The sequence below is a fragment of the Helicoverpa armigera genome, chromosome 6 (genome assembly GCF_030705265.1).
Source record: "Helicoverpa armigera isolate CAAS_96S chromosome 6, ASM3070526v1, whole genome shotgun sequence".
Classification (NCBI taxonomy): domain Eukaryota; kingdom Metazoa; phylum Arthropoda; class Insecta; order Lepidoptera; family Noctuidae; genus Helicoverpa; species Helicoverpa armigera.
In genome coordinates this window covers 5,445,182-5,468,687 of record NC_087125.1, presented here as the reverse complement: position 1 = coordinate 5,468,687, position 23,506 = coordinate 5,445,182, and the positions used below count along the sequence as shown (strand labels likewise).

The 23,506-nt window shown below is 35.9% G+C and overlaps 3 protein-coding genes and 1 long non-coding RNA gene across 4 annotated transcripts; 2 read left to right on the top strand and 2 right to left on the bottom strand.

Moving 5' to 3' along the window:
* Positions 1–407: 407 nt before the first annotated feature.
* LOC110376953 (tyrosine aminotransferase) lies at positions 408–3,558 on the top strand. The gene is made up of 5 exons (XM_021335614.3): positions 408–734; positions 1,279–1,607; positions 1,972–2,445; positions 2,728–2,910; positions 3,309–3,558. The coding sequence occupies exons 1-5, from the start codon at positions 590–592 to the stop codon at positions 3,504–3,506; spliced, it is 1,329 nt and encodes a 442-aa protein (XP_021191289.3). The 5' UTR covers positions 408–589; the 3' UTR covers positions 3,507–3,558.
* A 1,622-nt stretch (positions 3,559–5,180) lies between these two features.
* On the top strand, positions 5,181–6,051 carry LOC110376958 (ER membrane protein complex subunit 4). The gene is made up of 2 exons (XM_021335619.3): positions 5,181–5,368; positions 5,460–6,051. Exons 1-2 carry the CDS (start codon positions 5,313–5,315, stop codon positions 5,920–5,922), a joined length of 519 nt encoding a protein of 172 aa, XP_021191294.1. The 5' UTR covers positions 5,181–5,312; the 3' UTR covers positions 5,923–6,051.
* On the bottom strand, positions 5,949–7,885 carry LOC110376959 (uncharacterized). The gene is made up of 3 exons (XR_002429570.3): positions 7,727–7,885; positions 6,858–6,911; positions 5,949–6,167 (listed from the first exon to the last, which is right to left on the bottom strand). It is a non-coding gene; the product is annotated as an uncharacterized LOC110376959 (long non-coding RNA).
* A 2,356-nt stretch (positions 7,886–10,241) lies between these two features.
* Positions 10,242–20,029, bottom strand: LOC110376952 (zinc transporter ZIP10). The gene is made up of 4 exons (XM_021335613.3): positions 19,332–20,029; positions 14,338–14,479; positions 11,379–11,576; positions 10,242–11,268 (listed from the first exon to the last, which is right to left on the bottom strand). Exons 1-4 carry the CDS (start codon positions 19,539–19,541, stop codon positions 10,352–10,354), a joined length of 1,467 nt encoding a protein of 488 aa, XP_021191288.3. The 5' UTR covers positions 19,542–20,029; the 3' UTR covers positions 10,242–10,351.
* Positions 20,030–23,506: the final 3,477 nt, after the last annotated feature.

The window sequence follows — 23,506 nt, the reverse complement described above, 5'->3', positions numbered from 1 at the left end:
GGTATCTACTTAACGTCTATGGATATTGATAGGAGCCGGTAAGTGTAAAAATGGGATACTTGGACATTATGAATTAAATAATGATCCTTAGGAAGTGGTATAAAGTCATCAATATAAATTAACGGTTTTGTGGAAAGCTTTTGCACTTGCTCTTGTTTTAAAGCTGCAATGGACTTTCTTTATAGCACACAGGTATATTATTATTAGATCTATTAGTTTTCGGAAATATTACTTTAGCATTTCAGAAAATAATTATGTGCATCGGTAGCCATGAACTGGGCTTGCGTTTAACTGGTTCGAGGGGATAAAATTAGGGATAAATCCTTATTAATGACGTTGTTAATTTTTACCCCGTTTATAAAATGGATATCTGTAGGGGCAAGTATGTGGCTTGTAGAATATATAAACAACCTGATTCTATTGCCGTCATCGCATCTACATTTTCAAACCAGTTCCACGACTCGAGAGCCTGTGCTTGTCAAACGCCACTGTTCCGATACAAAACTGAGTTGTATCGAAATGCGAGCAATATTCTCAATTCAAGTTTAAGTGACGCCGCAGCTTTTTATATTCCGCAAGTTTTGTGCCCATGTCGCGACGGTCTCGAGGAAGCAACACCTGGGAGGTGCGTGCATCGACGTTGGCTCGCAATACCCATAACCTGATCAGGGATATCGTCGAGAACCTCCAGGTGGAACCGAATCCAGAGAAGCAGCTGATAGCGCTTTCAGTCGGTAAGTCTTTACGCAGATACTTTCTAGACTTTCGCATCGAATCTTACGAACTTTGAATTTTAGAGCAGTTTAGACTTTATTTAGGTTTACTGAAATAGTGAGACAGTTTTGTTACGTACCAACAATATTATTTAAGATGCAAAAAATAATGCCAAATACCTACATGTTAGTTAACGTCGTCTTATTGGATGGGTATTTATAAAAAAAATAAGAGTGCAAGGGCTCTATACCTGAGAAATCATAATTTTGTAGTCAAATACACGTTTGGGTAAGTTAAACAAAGGTTAATTTTTAAAATTAATACAAATTAAAATGTAGGAAAATACCCATGTGCAGCTAATAAAATTTCTATAATAAATTACCGAGAACCGCTGCTCCTACGAATTTGTTTACGACGTAACCATCCTAATGCTGCGGAAAAGTCGCGAAATAATAATTAGCAGAAGTAGGTTAGCGGACAGTTTTTTTTCATAAATCAAGGTCAACAGGATTTCGATTTCACAATATTTTTAACAAGGCATACTTCATTTGTTTTGCACGTTAGGTGACCCAACAACATTTGGCAATCTTAACCCTCCCGAGCAAGTGCTGCAAGCTGTTCGGGAGAGCAATGAATGGCTCAGCAGCCGCAGCTATGGCCCTGCGAAGGGACACATCGAGGCAAGGGAGGCCGTAGCGGAGTACAGTGCCCACCAGGGGGACATATCACCGGACGACGTCATCCTCTGCAGTGGGTGCTCTCATGCTATTGAACTTGCCATCACTGTGATTGCTGACTCAGGACAAAATGTGCTCGTTCCACGGCCGGGATTCATGATATACAAGACAGTAGCTGAAGGATTAGGCATTAATATCAAATATTACAATTTATTGGTATGTTAACTTTACTTTAAAGTATGTATTTATAAAATGTCGATGTCACATTATTTAAATAATTTCCAAACTCTACTCAACTGTACCTCTGTAACAGATCTAGTTGTTTTTATTACTGGGTCGCATGATGAAATATTCAACATGACTTTTGCGAGGAAATGTGCGAAAACTAGGGGCGTAGCAGGGGGATAGACAAGTATTAATATGAGGTGATGTTAAACGAGTTTCTAGAAGCATAACAAGTTTCTTGTGGAATGGATTTGCATACTGCTCATTTACGCTTTATTTATTTATAACTGCGTAAATCCTTGATTAAAGGTTATTTAGCAAAACGATAGATCATAACTAAGATTGTTTGTTGCAGCCAGATCAACAATGGAAGATAGATTTGGAGGATCTAGAGAGCCAAATAGATGACGACACTGCCGCTCTAGTCGTAATAAATCCCTCGAATCCGTGCGGTTCAGTGTACAACAAGGAGCATTTGTACGAGATACTTGACATAGCGGCGAGGAATCACGTGCCCATCATTGCTGATGAAATATACGAGCACTTTGTTTTCTCTAATCATGAATTCACTGCTCTATCAGCACTCTCTACAGACGTCCCAATACTGACATGCGGTGGACTCACCAAGAGGTTTTTGGTGCCAGGTTGGCGTATGGGCTGGGTCATTATTCACGATAGACATGATGTATTTGGAAAGGAAGTTCGTAAAGGCTTATCAAATCTGGCAACTAGAATCTTAGGGCCGAATACCTTAATACAGAGGGCATTGCCTGCAATATTGACATGTACGCCGCAGAGCTTTTTCGATGAAGTAGTGCTATTTATAGAGGTAAGTGAAAGGAAACATATATTTTATTTTCATTTTTCTTGATCATCGTATGTGTAGTAATTGGAAGGTCTTATATGTGCAAAGAATATAATCAAACACAAGTATCCTCCTTTTAAGTACCTATTAATTTGATCAAAACTAGAATAAAACTTTCTAAAGCTGGGAATTATTTTAACTAACGAGTGTCTGCCAGCTATAAAAGTAGCGGATATTCTATTTTTATTACTTCACTTTGTTCGTTTTTATGCCACGTAGGTATTGTTATGTATTTCTCATTTTCAGAATCAAGCAAAACTGGCTTACAATGAACTACGCTGCGCTCCGGGTTTGCGTCCCATAATGCCACAGGGTGCTATGTACATGATGATTGAAATTAAACTATCACTGTTCCCAAGCTTTAAGAATGAATTGCAATTCGTTGAACGCATGGTTGCTGAACAGTCCGTCTTCTGCCTGCCGGGACAGGTCAGTAATTCTTAATCATCTTTCTATGATAAGTACTCGACATTTAAATAAAGCGTAACCTACCAGGTACGTACTAGTTCAAAGTGGCCAAATGCTACATAACCGGTATCTGACATTAAATTCGTATTATTTTTATACCTTGTATCTATGCATCGTCATTTTCTACTTATGTATTTAATTTAGTCTTGAAACAAGAGTGAGCCCAGAATAGACCCTTGAGCTACTCCAGTTGAAATTTCTCATTTATCTAATCTCTTTTACTTTACGTGTATATAATTTTTTTTTGCCTTTTTTCATCACATTAAAACCTAATACAATATTGGCCATTCATTCCGAAGTCTACCTTAAGTTAGTTACCTACTCGAACAGATGATTAATTAATAATGTTTTGTTTATAGTGCTTCGCGTATCCAAACTTCATGAGGATTGTGCTAACTGTGCCCGAGGATATTTTGCAAGAAGCTTGCAAGCGGATGATAATCTTCTGCAAAGACCACATCGTGTCCAGAGAGACTCTGAAGGAGATAGACAGTAATATAGTAACTGTTGCCAATGACAACGATGTCATCTGCGATGCAACTGCACAAATTGCTTAGAATAAAAGGTATTTTGATTGTAATAGTGAAATAGATATCATTTATTTTCCAATAAATGGTTTCATTCTCTGTAATTTAGAAAATAATATTTTTAAAATAAAAAAACGAATAAAGAAAATCATGTGCCTAAGTATCTGGTTATTGCAAATTTGCACAACAACTATTTATTCTTTAGAATCAAATTGCAAGCCTTTGTTCCGTTCGGATTAAATCTACTTAACTTCTCTAACAATCACAACGGGAAATGAAGCACATTAACATTTGGCGTTAAAAGTATCCAGATGCGCAGAAATCAGTATCAATGTAGATCCGAATGTTCGATAGACATACCTAGACAGGTGATGAAATCATCTTTTCAGACTGCCTATAAAGCAAATGAGTTGATATCTACAATGTTATGTGTCCCTCTAATTATTAGGATCTTCATACATTTCCTACTTATTAAGCAAAATTATGATGATTAAATTAATGATCTTTTGTGATGTCATGAACTGCATAAGTATCAGCACGTAGCCAGTGCATGGGAATTGTATCACGCATGCATGCATGCATCAAGATTTACAGAAATTTTCCGCCTACCTACATCTGCGTCGAATATTCATACAATATCACGTCATATCTAATGAATTCAATAGATTATGTATAATTTCAAACTGGTGTAGTTAAGTTAATGAGTGTGCATAATTTTGTTAGTACATAATATGTTTAAGTAAGTATATGACTATAGACGAATTCGTTGTTACCCATTTGTTTATGTAAATACCTAAATAATATACCTACGTACAGATGGTTTATTTATTTGTAAAATTATTTTGCATTCATGCAAGAACCTGCGTGGACATTTAAATAATACATATAAAGTAAGTATGTACATAGAATGTCTATTTATTTAGCGATCTCGATAGATTATAGGTTTTAAAGTGTGTGCCAAGTGCCAAGGATGGAGAGGAAGACCTAAGAAAAGACGGATGCGTTGCCTGAAAGATGACATGAATAAGAAGGGAGTGAGTGCCAGTATGATGAGTGACAGGGAAGAATGGAAGCGGAACACATATTGCATCGACGTCAAATAAAATTGGGAATAGGACAGGAAGAAGATGATGGATTGTAGGTTTTCTTTTCAAAATGTCCTTTATTAAAGTTGGGTATACGTTCTAATAATATTCAATTCAGCTATAACTCATCAGAATAGAGAACCATTGTCATGATTTATTTTGCCGCTGGCCACTGTAGTATGTACCCACCTACTTCTTATTCTTAAACACTAAGTTGTAATCAGACGTAAATCGGCTGCATCCCAACAGCTCTTTTGCTGCTTAAAACACTTCATCGATATTTGTCTCCCTATACAGGAACTACTCATTTTATTAAATAGATGGATCCGTCAATAATTTGATAGCGGAAGTACCTACTTAAGTATCTATGTTGCCAGTAAGAAGACCGGCACGCAGTCTGTTTTCAGTTAGATAAATAAGACCTACATAGCACATCTGTTGCGTAGCAGTGGGTCACGGAAGGGGCAGTGTTAGTCACTAAAAATCATTACGCAATTTTCAAAATGTACTTTATACGGTCAATAAAGTAGAACTCGTAGTATTCTGCAATTTTACTGACCGTCTAGGCTGTCCTTAATATTGGAATGTCATTGATTCTTGTCAAACATAAACTGTCACTATCTGTCATTGTCAGTCGACCAATCATTTGGCAATCTGACGCTGCTAATAAGCCTTATAGAAAATAAGTAAAAATAATTAATATAACAAGGATACACGATAGTTTCAAATACCTTGACTAACTTTTATCACGATGTCCCAAGTAAAATCTAATAAGAAATTCAAATGGGCTTTAGATTTCAATCAAAAGTAAGTACCTACTTAAAAATTACTTGTATACCTATTCAACATGATGCATCATTTTATGTTGGTTATAATTTCTTATTTTTCCCTTTTTAAGGACGCGCACACAGACAACTGAATTACCATCACCACCAGGTTACAGCCAGTCTACTAACGCAAGTTACACTGAAACATCCAGAGATACTGATTCCAATTTACTTTTGATCAAAAAGTTATGGGACGTTGCTCTGGGTCCTCTTAAACAAGTTCCAATGAATTTGTTTATAATGTACATGGCTGGAAACTCAATATCCATCTTCCCCATAATGATGGTTGGTATGCTGATTGTGCGGCCTGTGAAGGCTTTGTTTGCTACCCAGAGCACATTCAAAATGGTTGAAGGCACTCAGGCTACAGGACAAAAGTTTGTCTACTTCATTGGAAACATTGTCAACATTTTACTTGCTCTTTATAAATGTCAAAGTATGGGACTTTTGCCTACACACTCCAGTGATTGGCTAGCTTTCGAAGAACCTCAAACAAGAGTTGAGCATATTGGAGGAGGTCTCTCTCTGATATGAAACGGTAGTTAAATTAAACAACACTGTATTTATTGCTAACTTTATTTAGTTTATCATTGTATAGAACTACTTATATTTACAATAAAGTATTTGAATGACTTATGGATTTCATAACATGTTTAAGTTATACTTCTTTGTCATTATTTATCACCTTTCTTGCTATCATCACTGAACTCCGCAAGTTTGTTCTTCACAAAACTTTGTGCCTTCTCAAATAGAACCTTTGGATCTTCCACCTTGTCTATCTGTGGAAACACAGAAAATAACATTATAAGTAATGTAGTGCTACAGAAACTCAATTTGTACATATAGAAAAAAAAATACACAAATTATATTCCTGGTTCAAGCCATATGTGAAATTAAATAATACAGATTAAGAATGTGGCGTTAAACAATACTGTTCTGTTACATTCAGCATCCGGTTACTTTTAAGTTCCACTTTGGGAGATCCATGCTTATAATAATATCAAGGAACAGTGGCATAGAATATATTGCCTGGGTTAAACTAAAAACCTTGTTAAATTATTAGGAAATATCTGTACACAACCTTACAATGCTGTATACAAATATCATAAAATAAAAAGAAAAAAAGCTAACCAGGATTTTGTTGCCTTTCCACTTTCCTCTGCTGATCTCTGACAAATTCCATTGAGGGTAGTCTGCATCAAGTAGAAACAGTATAGGTACAATCTAATAGTAAACTATTTTAACTATCTTACATATAAATGTGACAGAACAAAAGAGGCCATACAGTTAAGAAGAAATTTATAATAATTATGTATTTGAACCAGGAATTTGTTTTAGCTGATACAATTTGTTAGTTGCAAACACAATATTGAAAGACCAATTAATCATGCAGGCCTCCTTTGTATTTTATGAATGATATGATACTTAATGTGAAAGAACATCAAAAAGGAAAGCATTGTTATGGTTACCTTATAGTTTTGAGCCACATAGACTCCTGTGTAGAGACCAGCACCGAATATTACCTAAAATTAATTTTAATTTTAGAACAATGTATATGGTACACCAAACATTTCCTCTCATTAATACAGGTCTATGGTCTAATCAACAGACTGTTCACAAAAATGAACTCTTACACCAGTTTTGATTATTGTGAAGCCACAACCCATAGTTTACACTGTTATTCGTAACCTTGTTTGTTCTAATGCATGCTGCTAAAACAGCTTTTATTTGATTTAATAAATTGATTTAAAGAAGTTAGCAATATCCATTTTATTAAAAAACTGGCTGTCAAAGTGACATTCTAACTTTAAATATTTTGAAGCTATCTAATGAGTTTTTTTGTAAAGCAAAAAGGCAAGGTCTTATTGTCACTGGATTTATCTTTTGGGGGTTGTTTGTAACATTTCTTATAAAACCCTGAGGCGACCCACTGACGAACCTTAGTGCTACTTATGCCTATTGTTTTTGGTTATTCTTAAACATTTTTATATGACTACTGACACTTAAAATATTTATTTATTTTAAGGTATACATATTAACGTGCGTTACTACTTTCCCTTATTATTTATATTTTTTTTAACTCTTTCACCTAGGTTTAATGGACGCAAGCAGGCAATATACTTGCTTACAACTTAACAGTTGATAATTAACAAAAGGATTAGTTTAGTTTTAATAAGCTATCCTTATTAAAATCTTTTGTTACGTGAATCTCTATTATTATAACAATAAACTGCGCTGCATGATATTTTGGTCGATTCATTGTGACAGAATCTTGTCACTTCATTATTTCTTTTTAGGCACATGAAAATAAATAATGGAATAATAAATGATTTCTCACCAGCGCTTTGATCATCTTTTTCATTAGATATTTCGGTTCTCTTTGTGTAAGATAGAAAAGTATTTCGATTAATACAATTGGTAAGAAACACTTTTCCGCAAATATTCTCTCGAAGTGAACGAGTTTTTATAAATTTTGCGGATTTTTTGACACTTGTCATGATGACATTTTTATTTTTTTAGACAACACAGTACAGCTGATCATGTTAGAGGTGTCCATTATCGAACAACTATAATATTAGTGGAATAAAGGGTAAGTTTGTAATCGACTAAAATGCTGTTAACTTGATATATTTGTGTATCAAAAAAAGTCAGAAAGGAATCTAAAACGCTTTTGTTGATCCAACATAAGTTAAGCATTCATATAGGTAGATATATTCCCAACATAGATCTATCTACAGGCTAACAGGTTTTCTACCACAAGCCAGTACCTTATTTATTGTATTGACCTTATTCACCGATCCTAAAGATGAATGCTTCAACTGGAAGCGGGAAATTCAAATATAAAATGACTTTACCAATCACAGCGTTCACCTTAAACCCACAGGTTAAACTACTCACTGTATGCTCTCCGACGGATATCCGTCCATACACTGTAGGTACCACGAGAACTTAGAATTCCTGAAAAAAAAATCTGTTCAATAATGTCTCTGTTACCTACACTCCCGTTTTTTAATTATTCCAGTCACGCTTGCGTGGAATTTTAAGGTGCGTGTACACGGTGCAAGTAACTTGCGCATGTTGAGGAATATGCGCAGGTTACATGCATTTTAGAAACTTGCGGATCTAGCGACTCGCTCTTGTGCCATAGGGCTCTTGCGCATGTTAAGAGTAGACGTAGAGTTAAGTGTAAACGCACCCTTGATGACAGCATCTAGTTACGCGGGTATAGTAGACAGGCATGGCTAGGTCAAAGTACGAAATTCTCTGTTAGTGATATAGCCCGCGTAGCGCGGAATTAGGAAATTTGGTTACAACACAAAGCTCCGCTCAATCTCATACAGGCGGAAAAGCTAATATTTCTGCTTTCATCGCGCCAGGGGCCCGATTCTCCTAATTTTACTTAAGTGCCCTTCGATTCACGTTCGACTCGATTCGACTGAGATCCAATCCCGACTCGATTACGATTGAAGCGTATGTGGCATTCCGCTATTTTTTCTTTGAAATAAACGTTTTTATCCTTTTCTGTCATTCAATAATGAATCATTTTGTCTGCAAATGATTTACGATTGCAAAATGATTGTAGGTACAGCAAACTACCGTATAGACCAAAATCATCAAAATAGCAGACCAATCGCACACCAATCAAATGTCAATCGAATACGATTGGTCTTTTATTAGTAGCAGAATGTCCGATATGGTTAAAACTGCTATTACGATCATATTGCGATTCGATTTCTATTCGATTTTGACATTATTAACTTAGGAGAATCGGGGCCCAGATTACTAGCTCTCGCCCGCGGTTCTAAAAAACTCTTCATACAACCAATGATTGAAATAAAACAATATTTTAAAAAGTACGTAAGTAAATTATTATTATGACATATCTTTAAAAAAAACTTCTATTTACACAGAAACAAAATAACAGGCAATTACAACATTATGGGCATCTATAATTATGTTGTTTTTAATAAATACTTATCATCTTAATACTTTCATCAGCAGTTTTGGTAGATTACCAGCTAAACTATGGTTGATACATCACATGATCACTATCTTAATTAACTGTATTAGGTAGGTACATTACATACCTGCAGCATTCAGTTGCGACGATTATAAAAAAGTTCTGTCTTATTTTACAAAACTTGACTTTAGGAACTTAACATTGAGAAAACGTTAACGTCGCCTAATTTCGTTAAACTTTGTTTGGTCAGCAACAAAAATTAACACTGCTTTAACTTGATTAGAATGACACAAGGAATTTTATGAATTTATTGGCATTAAATTGGCATTAAATGGGCATGAAATTAACTCCTTATTGTATCGTGATCAGCGGATATACCTATTTGGAATTTTGGTATGGACTACTTAATAAATACTCCTCATTCTTACAACCTCACAATACTATTATTGGAATGCTTTTTCCTATCTTGAATAAGTAACATTACCTAAGGATTGTCTCTTAAAAAATACATCTATCAATTATCGTTATGTAAACCGAAATAATGCAATTAACATTGCCAATAAAAGATTCTTACATAGGTATACTTACATACTAAACACAATTCTGATTCAACATTTACAAAACCCCTTTCGAGAGAAAGTATTGTCTTAACTTATACACAGTACCTAGTAGATACAATTTTAACAACCATGAGTACGAATATTATCACATAACATGTACTGCAAAAATATTTTCACAAAAACCACTTTGATAGTCTCATAATATAAACGCTTCGAGCGTTTAGTTTTTAATCGAAGCCGAGGAGGCAGTGTCTTCGTCACCGGTAGGTACGACCTATTTATGATACAATATTTCAACATATTGCTACGCATAATATTTTTTTTACCTAACCACTTTTGACGAAAAACATCTCGTGAACGCACAGTAGTCTCACTAACGCACACGTCAAGTCACGTCATATAAGTATTCATAACCGAGCATTGTTTTTAATTTGACTAAGGTTTATTGTTCTGCATTTCTAAAAAGATATTGAATTGAATCTTCGTGAAGAGCAATCATTAACATTATAATGCCACCCGAGAGTATTCCCAAAATTGCAAGTAGTAAATTAATACTTTTGCCATGGTTGTTCTCGTTAATTTCTGGCACTAAATCTGCAAGTGCTATGTAAAAGAATGTTCCGGCTGTTGCGGCATAGATCCACTGGGAAGCAGATTCATGATCTTCTGCAAGCCAGATTCCACCTGCCATGCCCATAAAACTGAGCACTGAAGAAAGTAGATTGTAATAAAGTGCACGCTTGATACTCATTCCGGAGCGTAACAGCACAGCGAAATCTCCGAGCTCATGAGGCAGCTCGTGACAAAACACGGCCAATGCTGTTGCGAAACCAGTTACCGGATCTCCGCTAAAGGCCGCTCCAATTGCTAGCCCATCTGTCAAATTGTGTAGTCCGTCTCCTACAATCACCATGAGCGCTGTAGACGTCATCGGTCGATCGACCGGCGGCGGAGGTGAACCCGGCATCATTGCGCCGAGTTCTATTGGCTCTATTTGTTTTCCTGAATCCGATTTTATGTCGGTGACTGATATTCCCGAATCGTGAGAATGTGCGTGACCTCCATTTATTGTTTGCATTATTGCTTCGACACTGTAGAAAAGTAAAATCGTAAGGAAGGTAACACTGCATTTTAAAACAACTTCGGTTTCTTCCTGCGGGGCTGAGGGAGGGCCGTGTGATTTCAGTGCATGCGGCAGTAGATGCAGGAGCGCGTCTCCGCACAGAGTACCGACAGCTACAGCCACCAGGAAGTGCAGAACGTGGCTGAATATCACCGACTTTAGTAATGGCACTATTGCTACTCCGAGAAGCCCCGTTGCACTTATGACTAATATACTTAATGTGGCATATATCCAAGCTGGAACAAATACATTGAATTAAATGAAGTTTAACGTGGATTATTAAATAGTTACTCATTAATTAGATGGAAGTTTCGAGTTCATTGAATTTTTATGTATAAGTACTCACTCCAAAACTTGTCCAATTTTGGTGCAGGTGCTTCTGTTTTGTAACAAGACCGTTGATCTAGCTGATATACTAAGGCGGGACACATTTCCAGGAACGTTTTTGGCCTGATTGTTATCACTCCAGGTGCTTCGTTTTCCATCCCATACACTTCCAAAATTTCTCTCGGAGACAGACATGGTTTTTGCAAGATGGGTTCAGCTGTAAGTGTATAAAATATTCGTTAGTAATTTAAAATTAAGTACAATCAGACACTCTCTCGCTAAAATGTCAGGTAGGCTTTACCCTATCTACGTTTGTTATCTTAAGATCAACTTGTTATTTAATATGTATAAGTGTGTAGTTACTAGGTACATTGTGATAAACGTGCAACGCAATGACAATATTCAACAATACATTCATTCATGGATTTATGTGACAGATCCTTGGCCGGGGTCAGACGGCTACGCAAGAGCAGCCGTCCACTCGGTAATAGGATAATCGCGATTATAAAGGACAGTTCTTCGTCCAATGGCGTCATGAGCTGTTTTAGCGGACACAGGGACATAATGCGGGCAATAAAGACTAGGCCAGAACATCTCAACAAAAGACTTGTTAAAGTTTAAATATTTTCATTGAAATTACTTCGCATGAAACGAATAGGTACCTTTAACATATGCCTGTATGAGAAGTTTACGAGTTATTAATTTCTAATCATGCATAAAATGTATGTTGATGATTAAAGTTATCTTCCAACATATAAGGGTTACGGCTGACATCGTTTATGCTGTCGCAATAAACGAGAAAGCAGCGGAACTATCTGCATCGCTTTCTACCAAACACTGGTACAAGTCACACCGGATTTCAAAACTTTGTTCATATTTCGTTGATTGAACAATATATAAAACAGCTGTTACTATATTTAATGATTTGACGTTTCTTCTGAGGACAATTATATCTGATTCTATTGGAGGCACACTTCGACCTGTTTAAAGGTTACAAGGAAATATCGCGCAGAATACACCCAACTGTAGCCTAGATCTCAATTTAGTTAAGCACATATTTACCTATCTAAAGAGAAAAAAAATCTAAAGGATTGAATCATAAAAAGCAATTTCAAGAGATTGGTCACACTTCAGCGAAGAATATAGCGTACTTTGGCTACCTTTGAAATTGATAAAAAATCGTGACAGTCGCTTGGCTAGGAAATGGAATTCCGTTGATTGCAATAGTAAGTTTTTGCTTTCGTACAATACATAGGTACGTAGGCACTTTTTATATTTCTATGCAAAATGGGTATTTTCGTAGAATCAGACAGGCGTTTAAGTTTTTATCATCAGAATAGGAATTTTGTTATAGCTATTTAAATAATATTTTGGAAAATAAACTAAAAAAAATAAAAACTACTTAATATACTAAAGGATAGTACGAAATGAGCAATTGGACAAGTTAGCTGCTGAAAAAAGTTGGAACAACTTTGTTAAGTAAATTGATTTCTGTATTTAGACTAGATCAGATACTATTTTCAGTGATTTCCAAAATCACTAGCCGTTTTCCTCTATTTGTCATTTGTTAATTACGAGCAAAACTAATTCGTACAAGTTGTAGCTAATTTTAGCCAGCTCTGTATCTAATGCTAAACGAAGTTTGAAGAAATTCGTTGCAGTTAAGTGGTTTTCATGTTTTTGCACAATTGGTTCATTCGAATATGTGGTTCCTTAAGTTCATTAAGATCATGTCATGGTTTATTAAAGCGTTCATAGGAGATTTAACAGGCGACTTTATTTTCCTAATCGATGTACGCCCGTGATTTTGAAAGTTTAAGTAATCGACAACTGAGCAACACTAATACCTAATTAAGATTGTCAGATGAGGAAATCTAATAAGTCGCTCTTTTTGTTATTATTGTTAAACATAAAGAGACTGCGGTAAGTAAAATTGTTTCATCAAATGATTCCATCAAATTAAGTAAACAGTATGGCGCTGTGATATCAAATTGAACCTTAGCTTAACAATCTTCATGGTGTAGCCTTGCAAGTTTTTGCATAGACACTTCCAATCAAGGGTAAATTGAAATTACCAATTTTATTTCAATGAACACTGATTAGGCCATGTTTCCTCCTTTCCTTTAGGTGTTTACATTTTAACTTTCAAGGTTTAATAATGTCACGTTTCGCTGTTTCACTGAACTCGATATTTCTTTGTAACATACATTGTTTATACTTTTACTATACCTGTAAGCCAGACACTCACGTGTGTGTGATTAAAGTTTTCCGTACGATGATTTTGTATGACGTTCGTAGTCTAAACCTAAGTGAAAATGTACTTTTTTACTTGTGCGATATTACACCCTTTGAGAGTAAAAGTATGGTATGAAGATGGATAGCAACCGTGTTTAAGGTTTTTCAGAATTGATGCAGATAGCTGATTACTTATGGATAGATGGATCATTATTCAGCATCCACCCTGGTAGTAAGGCATGTTAGTTGTCGCATTTATGATTACGTCATTATTTTATTAGGGTGGCTTTAATGTGCTATTCATCGCTTAGAATATTCCATGCGCTTGTTATCTAATCTCCTACTTATTATTTCAGATACACAAATAAATACGACTTTGTATTTTATTTATCTGTCTATCATGATTCTACTGTTCCGGAATTGTAAATATACTGCTTTGTAAATAGGTACAAATTATTAGTGTTATTATCTTACTCTATTACAAAGTACAAGCGAAATGTTTACCGACTGTAAAAATCTTGTCTCGAGTTTCCTCTACCGATAAGGGATTGTTGTAGTTATCAAACAACCCTTCTAATTACTCTGTTACATAGATAAAGCTGATTCTTTACTTGCAAAGGAGGTTACACGTGGACGTAATTTTACTTTTTACAATATAAGTAAGATGGGCGGAACGTGTTTTTGCGAGATTTACGATAAAGTGAAAATGGCGTGGCAGATTAAAGTTTATAGGGAATACTGACCAGGAGGTGGAGATCTGCGGTGCCTGTGCTGCTGGTCATGCAGCTGTCGGAAGGTGCCGTTGATGCGATGGATGGCGAGGTCGTGCGGCGACGTGAACACACGGCCACCGAGCCCCAGGCTGTCTAGCAGGTGCTCGAAACCCTGCAAAAAGAAAAAAAATAGCTTGTTGTGAATTGAGAATTTGGGGTAGATTTTGTGAATAAAAGGCTAAGTACCTAGTTAGATAGTTTGTGCTTCTAAATCGATTCGAACATATCTACAAATTATTTAATTGGGTACTTATTTCGTATTTTTGAGTGACCTAATCATTTGCAGTCGTTATCTAATAATGTAACTAATAACATCAATGCTTTTTAAAGTAATTTAAACGCGTAATTACTTAGAATTAGTGGATTAACATTAAGATATTAGTTATTCTGATAAAATGTTCCATAGCAAGAGTGAAATGTTGACGTGAGATTGCTTATCTCAGATTTTTTATTGCACCTTATTTCCTGATTCCTTACTCATAATTTTAACGCATCGTCAATTATGTAAACTGTTCTATACAACTGACCTACTATCGCTTTATAATTGTATCGAGAAGGCCAAATTAAATTCTGAGCTTAACTGCTATCGGCAGATCAAGTAAGGTGTGGACTGCTTTGTCGCGTTTTTTTTTAATTTTACCATGAACCTTGTGACTGAAGTCTACCAGTCAAGTTGAAGGACAGATGGCTTTGAACAAGTGCCACCACAAACGATAACTGCAATAAGCCTTATCAATAAAGGTATCATTCTGAATTCGCAACGGTCGTAAAATTTTGATAGCTAAAGATTATGTTGTATCTGAAGATATTACACATGTTTTATTTGATGAAAAATATTATTGAAGATGAATATCCAAAAATATAGCCGTGGGAGAATAACTGTTTCGTGTACCTACCGAGTTACTATCCACAATGCTACTGATATAGGGAATACCTACAATGCGGCAAATCGAGATCTCGGTATTCCATGCAGACTGCTAACATGTATTAGTATGAATACCTCTTAGGCTATTGCTATTATCTACAAGTGAAACAATTAAAGCTACTCTATAGATCTCAATCGTATAGAGTAATCTATTTCTTAGTGTTGTCAATCCCGTGCGAGATCCCGTCAAGTTATGCTTCGGGGTTCATCTCGAAAAAGGGATAAGATCTGGCGGGATAGAGAACAGGACTCTCTAAGATGATAAAATATTGCTTCCAATATATTTATTCTGACACCTCGCATAATAATGTTTTAAACAATAGAGTGTAACATTGATCTTCAAAAAATATTAATAAGCAGTGGTCTTAAATGGATATCGTACAATTTAATGATCTATATCAAGGTGACCGAATGGTTATTGTTTCTGTCATAGTATTGAATTAGCTGAGTTCTATTTTACTTATAATGTATTTCTTGTTGTAAACCTAACTCATAATAAATTGATCGACATCATAATAATTAACTAATTAATTTTCATTAATATTAATTAGGTTTAATACACGTCCTATTATCATAAAAATATATAATTTGCCCTTATACTGACATAGGACTGGTAGATGTACCTTCAATTATAATTTTTTCCAAAACACGGCATATCGTGTGAACTTGAAAACAGCATTTGACAAGTTCTACTAAGTATCCTTGCCACAATTAGTCCTACCAACAATGGCATTTTTTAATTTGGGTTACTATTTGTAACTTAATGTGCAGTGGATTACGCAAAAAGCAGTAGTTAACAGCTAACTAACATTTAAGTATATCCGATACCTAATACGACGTTAAAAGGTGTTCCTCAGGGGTCCACTCTTTGACCTCTTCAATATTTTTTGGTTATTTATACTCCAGTAGGCACTTAATTGATGATAGATTTTTTCTTAGTTCTAAAATAATCAACAAACGTCGTTGTAATTGTTATTAACTCCTACACATGAAGATGTGTGTATTGTATGGTACTAATTTGTGTCTTCCGGAAAGTCGTTACGATACTGGCCTTGGTAATGTAAGTGTATGGTTCAGCACTTTGCATTTAGTTTTTAGACTGTTATTTATCTATTTTCACATTCAGTCACAAACATTCATACATCTTCACAAACTTTTGCGTCTATAATATTAGTAAGAAGTAGGTTTTTAAAACTTCGAAATTATTGGAGTCACTGAGTTCTAAAAAGTAGCCACTTTCTTTCGTAATCACAATTAATAAAACAGAACCTTTATGTAAATACAGTAGGATTGTAATCATTTCCTTATACTACACGAAGAACTAGTAAAAACATTAGTTTTACTAACAAAATCGTTCAATTATGTTTGCTTATCGCATAATTATTCGCATTGTTAGGAGGCTACAGGTGCACATAATGTCAACGCTAAAACAACGAGAGATTGTACGTCACGCCCGCAGATGTGTATGCACGCGTGCCGACGATTGCATCCAATTGCAGACATTGTAAGAAGCTGTGAAAACCGAAAGAAAGTTGTCAACAACTGTAGTCTATTTATAACCTTTGTAATTTTTATACGACTTACCCCCGCACTCAGAGACATTTAATGATTACTTAAGTCACTCCTTAGTGACAGATTCTCATAGAAATTCTGCACTAAGGAACGGCTTTAGTAACCATTAAATCTCATAAATGTCTCTGGGTGTGTCCAACTGACAGCATAGATGAGTTACGAATCCCTTGCAAAAACGTTGTTGGTAATGAAAATCAATTATTTTAAAACAATTTGTGATGACGAGTTACAAAGTAGATGGTTACAATGTTTGACTGTTCAAATATTGAACAGACTCGTGTCACATATTTACGCACATATTTGCGTTTTCGATTAGGTGTGTTGACATGTCTATTGTTCCGCATTTTCCTGGATTTTTCTTAGTCTGAGTATTCTGGGAAAGTCTGAGCGGCGCGAGATAGTCCGGATGCAAAAACAGACTTACTTAATATTATTGATACTATAAAAATTTCGGTTGTACAGGGTGGCCCGTATAGAATTGTTTTGGAAGAAGGTGTAGGCAATGTTTGTGAATGATGGTATACAGGTCTGCTTTCACATTTGGGAAATCCGAGACACAAAATGCATGTCAATAAGAAATCGATAGTGATACTCTTCGTGAACGCGGTGTAATTGTTCTAATGTTTCGCTTCTAGTATTTTTTACGTACTGACCCGATTTTGCAGTTTGCGATTTTTTATAACGCTTATGCTGTTTATTCTGACCCGCTTAAATTGTGGGTACCGTAGGTATTGTTTTTGTGAAACTGTAACATTAAATGAATGTATTGCTAATTTAGCAGCAATACACAAGGAGAAGTAGCATAACACGTCGTTTACCCTTTTCTAAAAATTAAGGATGTACAATTTAAAGATCTCAGTCGTTTTGTCTGACGATTTAAAAAAAAAATCAAAAAGTCATTTATTCAAAGCAGGCTGAAAATCAGCACTTTTTGAACGTCAAATTTACAAAAAAGCCCCCAAAACGCCCGCCCGTCACCACGTCCTATGTCTTTTTGCTGGGAAGAAGAAGTGGTGGAACAAACTCCCCAATTTTTTTTTCCATTGCTGAAACTCCTACCTCCTTTCTCTGTGTGAGGAAATTGCTTTTCATTGCATTTTTGATGAAACTGAATTTCCACCAGAAGTCGCTTTTTCGTCATGTTTATTTATATGTCCAAAATGTAGGTGACGATAGCCTTGTGTTTTAGTGATCCACCTCAAATCAAAACCTACTCTTAGGTACAATTCAAAACATCTGGTGGCATTCGTGCTATGTGTTTATCTTTTCCCTGGGAGAACAATACCCCAGAGGCGTAATTTTTTTGCAGTTTTTTCTACTTGACGTTAATTCAGAAATAAAAGTCAAGTGTTCCATTATTATGTGTATGTGTTCGGTACGCAATCTGCGTACGGCTACACACCAGTGGAAATTAATTTACGTGTGCATGTACGTCACGTAATCGGCATAACATAACTATTATACAAAGCAGCTCAGATTTCCTAAATAATATCAGTTTATTAAGTGGTAACAGAAAGAAAAATTACTGACGGCATTTCACGGTTTTCGATGACTATCTAATTTGTAATTATCACTCAAACAGTCATCAAATTATCAGAAAGATCACAAGTCATCAAGCATTTTTATGCGACTAAAACATAGGTGTAACCTGAAAACAGTCGCACTTCAATGTAATAAGCGGATAAGATTAAATTATTAAAGATGTTATAAAATACAATGTAAAACTACATATTTGTAATGGTAATTTAAACACACATGTACGGTCATATCTAAGTTTGAAATCCTTTAAGATTCCGTAGGTATTTGATAATCATAGAGCAAGATAAAATTTGTTCCACATTCAACGCAACGATGCGACGTTTCTAGTCCCCGTAGACAATCTGCGACTTCCCTTTCCGCAATTATAATCCCAGTAGGAGATGTTTGTGATTTGTGTAAGCACTGATAAACACAATTTAAGAATTCCAGCAAGAATTGATTATTGATTTGCACTAGCGTGAAGATTCGGAATTAATACTAAATGCGATGTGCCTGAACCTGCGTTTGATACATCATTAAAACAAACTATTCGCTGAAACCACAATAAGATGACTGATGTTTTGAGAAGAAACTGTTCAGAAATGCTATACAAAATGTACCTAAGAAAGGTATGTCAGATTTTTTGATATTTAGTTCAAATTAATAGTTATCAAATTGATGTTGGATTTAACAAAATAATGATAAGCTGTTGATAAGGACTGTCGTAACAGTTGATAGAAATTGTGAAGTTACATTTAAGTTCGATGAACTTTCGTTTTGGAAATAGAGAAAAGGGTTATGAATCAATTCTTTAAAATATATTATTCATATTTGGTTGATGAAATAACAACAGGGACTGGTTTTACTCGCTTCTTATAATGTGAAGTGCAGGAACGTTAAAAACTAAGAAACAATTTGGATACATACATAGGAAAACAATTACACTTACCTCAAATGTAATGACGCCTTTATCTCCGTACTTGTCGAATATTTTGTCAATGAAGTATTGTTCAGCTGGCAGCGTGTCGTTGGCGACGTCCAGCTGGGTGGGCGCGGGCGCTGCGCTGGTGGCTGGCGGGCCCTGGCCGGGGCCCGGGCTGCCGGTGTCGGCGGCGCACAGCGCCAGCACCAGCACTACGACGGCGCTCGTTGTCAACATGGTCGCGACTGAGGGCGCACTCGCGGCTCGCACGGTGGTTCGCAGCGTGCGCCGGCGGCGGTCCCGCGCCTCCGCACCACACTATCAGACGATCAGCTCTTACAGCGCTCCGTTGAACGTGATAATGTGACGCGTCGCGTGGCGCTTGCGCATCGGTCGACCGCTCTTTTGTTTATTTGTTTGGAAATGTCAATAATTTAATCGCGAATCGATATACTCGTTAGGCGCAGTTGTAGAAGCGTGTTTATCACTTGAGGTGAGGTGTGCGTCTGCGACTCTGCGCGGTGACTTTCACCCGACGCTCTCTGGAGGCTCCGAGGCCGGTTGAACACCGCCGTTACTGATAATAGGTGTATTTACGTAGTGACCGGCTTCAAAACAACCTATGTATGCGCGTATTTAATTCGCGACAGGTAGCCAGGTTGTGTGCATCGGATTCGGGGTGTTATCGGCCAGAGTGGCCACTGGACATGCTTGTTGATCGATATGATACTGCTCTAAATCTAACTTGGTATTCGAATTTATACGACGTCGATTTATTGACTAACGCTATCTACCGTGATATTTTTGACTTATTATCGTGAAGTCAACAAATCAACGTAAATAAGTAATACGCGTTCATTCATAACTTTGAAGCAATAGAATTTAAATAAATTATTATACGTAAAAACGGTGCGTGCTTCAAGCACTTTTAATTTAGCAAATCTATGGTGTTAAGTAAATGTGTAATCATCAAATAATTACATATGCACACGTTTTAATGCGATTTGTACTTCCTTCTTACTTTATTGATGAATGTAATGTGTCGGTTGTTTTGCAGTGATATTATTTTTTGGTCTCGTTAGTGCTTGTGAGTCGTAACACGTTCGACGGTTACGTGTGAGGATTACTTACTATTCACGTCTAAACACAAGTGTTCCTAGATTCCTACAAAGGTAGAGTGAATTCACAAAGAAACACTGCGTCAGATCATTAGCTATTATGTAAAGTATTATTTAATTCGATAAATAACAATAAAAGAATGATTATGTAACATTGAGCAATAAATAAGACAGTTGAACGTCGATGAAGAAATAAAGGCGGGAGATATTTCCGTAAACTTTGAACAAAATAAATAACAATTAATTGATTATTTAGAATTAGAATTCAGAACGAACCTTGAAGCTGTGTTTACACAGGTGTACCTAAGGTGATTAGAAAGTTCGCAACAGATCAGTGAACAGAGTAATTTGTATATTTCTAAATATTCAAGTTAGGCAGACAAAAATGTGGAGGTTCAGTCACGCATATCAGACAAGATAACAAGTTTTCGATGTGATGTTACTAGAAAGGAACAGTATTACACAGGCTCGGGACTAAAGGCTTTACATGTTTATATCACAAAGGGTAGCTACGTGAACTCTATGCTGGTACTGAAAAACAGGGAACATACAGTGAGCATTTCAGCTCCAACATTCCAAACGATAAGCACACATAGGTAAAACGCCGTTCCTCATATCTGTATAGTTTCTTCTCAGTTGTGTTAGAAACCGCATTTGGGATGATGAATTTGAAGGATAGTTTAGGATAAGTAGGAAATAGGATGAATACTGGAAAACCCGTCACAATACCAAAGCTGTTATAACTAGATTGATAAAAAGAATCCTTATATTTTCCTATGTACTTATACTATATCTATGTTTTCACAGTTATTAATTAATTTAGTTAGGGTTTCCCATTGTATTATCCTGAGCCCGTCTTTGTTTTGTTACTGCCGTAACAAAAAGTGATAAATGGCCCTTGACCAATAAACTTAATTGTTAACAGGATTAATATAAATCTTCTCTCCACTTCTCCCAAAGCTGGGCAAATATCTCTTTTATAGTATTGTACCAAACTCCGTGCCACTGTGCTATGAGAAAAAATGTTTTTGACATAAAATTATATCGCAGAATGGCCTCAATTTTATCTTTTATATCAATTAAGGGATTAGATAAATACACATTATAATGAAGTCGTAAATATATCCTTAGTAAGTAAGACAATGTCAATGTTAGGCCTCACGAAGGCTGGTGAGATTGTTGCGACACGTTTTATGTAATATGTTATGCCTTCTCGAATAGTTTATCTAACGTGATTACCTATTTAATTGTGTTATTGGAACTAAGTATTCTGTGTATATTAAGTTCTATAATAATGAATCTTTATAAAACAAAAGTTCTTGTTTCTCACCATTTTAAGTAACTATTAAGGTAATCTGTGGTTTTACGCCATGTCTACCTTGTTGCACTAAGACAGGGCAATATACGAACCAAGCAAGGTCTTGTCATGCTCATCGATTTTATCAATGGAGTCCTGGAATTTGTTTTAGTATAGGTAAGGTTGGTATTCATGTGACTAAGCTATTTACTGTGATAATTGGATTGTCATACCACTCGAGTGCATACGGAAAAAAATGTGGGACCAAAATATTGACTATTTACAATTTATTATCGACTTACTCACTACGTTAGGGTATGAAAGTCCTTTGCAATTGTTCCCATTGTTGTTGATGGGATTTGTTTTTCTTTTAACATAAGAACAATACTGCTAAGTGACCGCCTTCCCTGTGGGGCACCATTCGGTATAAAAGGGCTATTATTAGTGGTTTTTCTTGAATGGAGGGATTACTTATTTAGTTTATTTAGACGTTATAAGTACTTATTTATTTTCCTCCATCCGTCTCGTCTTTTTCCAAATACCTGTGTGGGGTCAACTTTCAGTGTAACCAGATGCGGCTGAATACCTATACTTTTTTTCCATGGAGCGATTGCTTATCTGATCTTTTCAACACATTTGCAAGGGCAGCATGTCATCCCATAGTGCAGTGTTAAGATGGGTTTTCTTCTTGGGGGAAACTCGCTATCCTCGCTTTTTACTCGTGAACGGGTGCTGCTCACTTCACCAGATCGTTTTGAGAAGATGATAATAATAAGTTAGATACGAGGTTGTCGCCATGTGGATTGTCGACACGGCTGTTATTGACCAATGGTCTAATAGCCAAGAGCCTCGACCAACACCTCAGGAGGCTCTCGTTGGGCGGCTGGATCAACGGCATGTATTGTGAGGAGGTTTCTGTCTCTGGGACCCTAACCACCGGTACCTTGGACCCTGTGCCCGATCTCGGTGGCCATCAATTTTTTTATATTTTTAAATGTTTTTTGTTTTATAATATAATATTTAAAAATGAAAATAATATGTTGTAAGATAAATAAATGCACTACGAAGTTAGATCATTATCAACACTGAGTCATCTGTCTTCAGTCTACAGATTTGATGACTCGGCGTCTATAAGCAAGTAATGACGGAATTAGTGTCCAAAAGTTAAACCCTAGGGTTGAATCCAGGGCTGGTCCGAATATCCTCTCTCAATCATATTAGGTCCTCTGGATCCGGTTGGTTGCTGTAGTTTTTCTCCAAGAAAAAATGAAAATTTTCGTCAGAAAAGACCTAATATTGCATGAACATACCTAATCTGTATTTTATCGGCGTGGTAAAATATTACTAAATCGGACATTATTTATTTATTAGCTTAGATAACTGCATGTTTATCTTTACCGTAATTTTTCCTTACTACTACAACTACTCTAGCAGGCGATAATTTATATTTTTAGCCTATAACTACTATCTAAATGGGTATATTGGTTATCTTTCAGCAACATTAGAAATAATTTTCATGAGTGTAAGTTTTGCTTGTTTCTTACTTTATTGTTGGTTTGGTTTTGATTAAAGATTAGTAGTTATAGGAAATCAATTTGAGTCATGGTTTTCGGCCCAATATTATGATATTTTATACTTTTTCATGGATTTTTAGTCAAATTAAATAAGGGAGGGAGTTACGTACCTACACTCCAGACTCAGATTCCCACTCCAGAATCGTGGAATATTTTTTACTTTTTATACTGCTCAGTCGATACCACGTAATCTAAAGGTATTATCATAATATG

Excerpts from the sequence above, each read along its gene's own strand:
- LOC110376952 (XM_021335613.3), bottom strand. The coding sequence starts at position 19,541 with ATGTTGACAACGAGCGCCGTCGTAGTGCTGGTGCTGGCGCTGTGCGCC. Across the intron at positions 11,577-14,337 it reads CCGCAGATCTCCACCTCCTG|CTGAACCCATCTTGCAAAAA; the intron begins GTCAGTATTCCC and ends ATACACTTACAG. Across the intron at positions 11,269-11,378 it reads AAAATTGGACAAGTTTTGGA|CTTGGATATATGCCACATTA; the intron begins GTGAGTACTTAT and ends TATTTGTTCCAG.
- LOC110376953 (XM_021335614.3), top strand. The coding sequence starts at position 590 with ATGTCGCGACGGTCTCGAGGAAGCAACACCTGGGAGGTGCGTGCATCG. Across the intron at positions 735-1,278 it reads GCTGATAGCGCTTTCAGTCG|GTGACCCAACAACATTTGGC; the intron begins GTAAGTCTTTAC and ends TTTGCACGTTAG. Across the intron at positions 2,911-3,308 it reads TCTTCTGCCTGCCGGGACAG|TGCTTCGCGTATCCAAACTT; the intron begins GTCAGTAATTCT and ends TTTTGTTTATAG.
- LOC110376958 (XM_021335619.3), top strand. The coding sequence starts at position 5,313 with ATGTCCCAAGTAAAATCTAATAAGAAATTCAAATGGGCTTTAGATTTC. Across the intron at positions 5,369-5,459 it reads GCTTTAGATTTCAATCAAAA|GACGCGCACACAGACAACTG; the intron begins GTAAGTACCTAC and ends TCCCTTTTTAAG.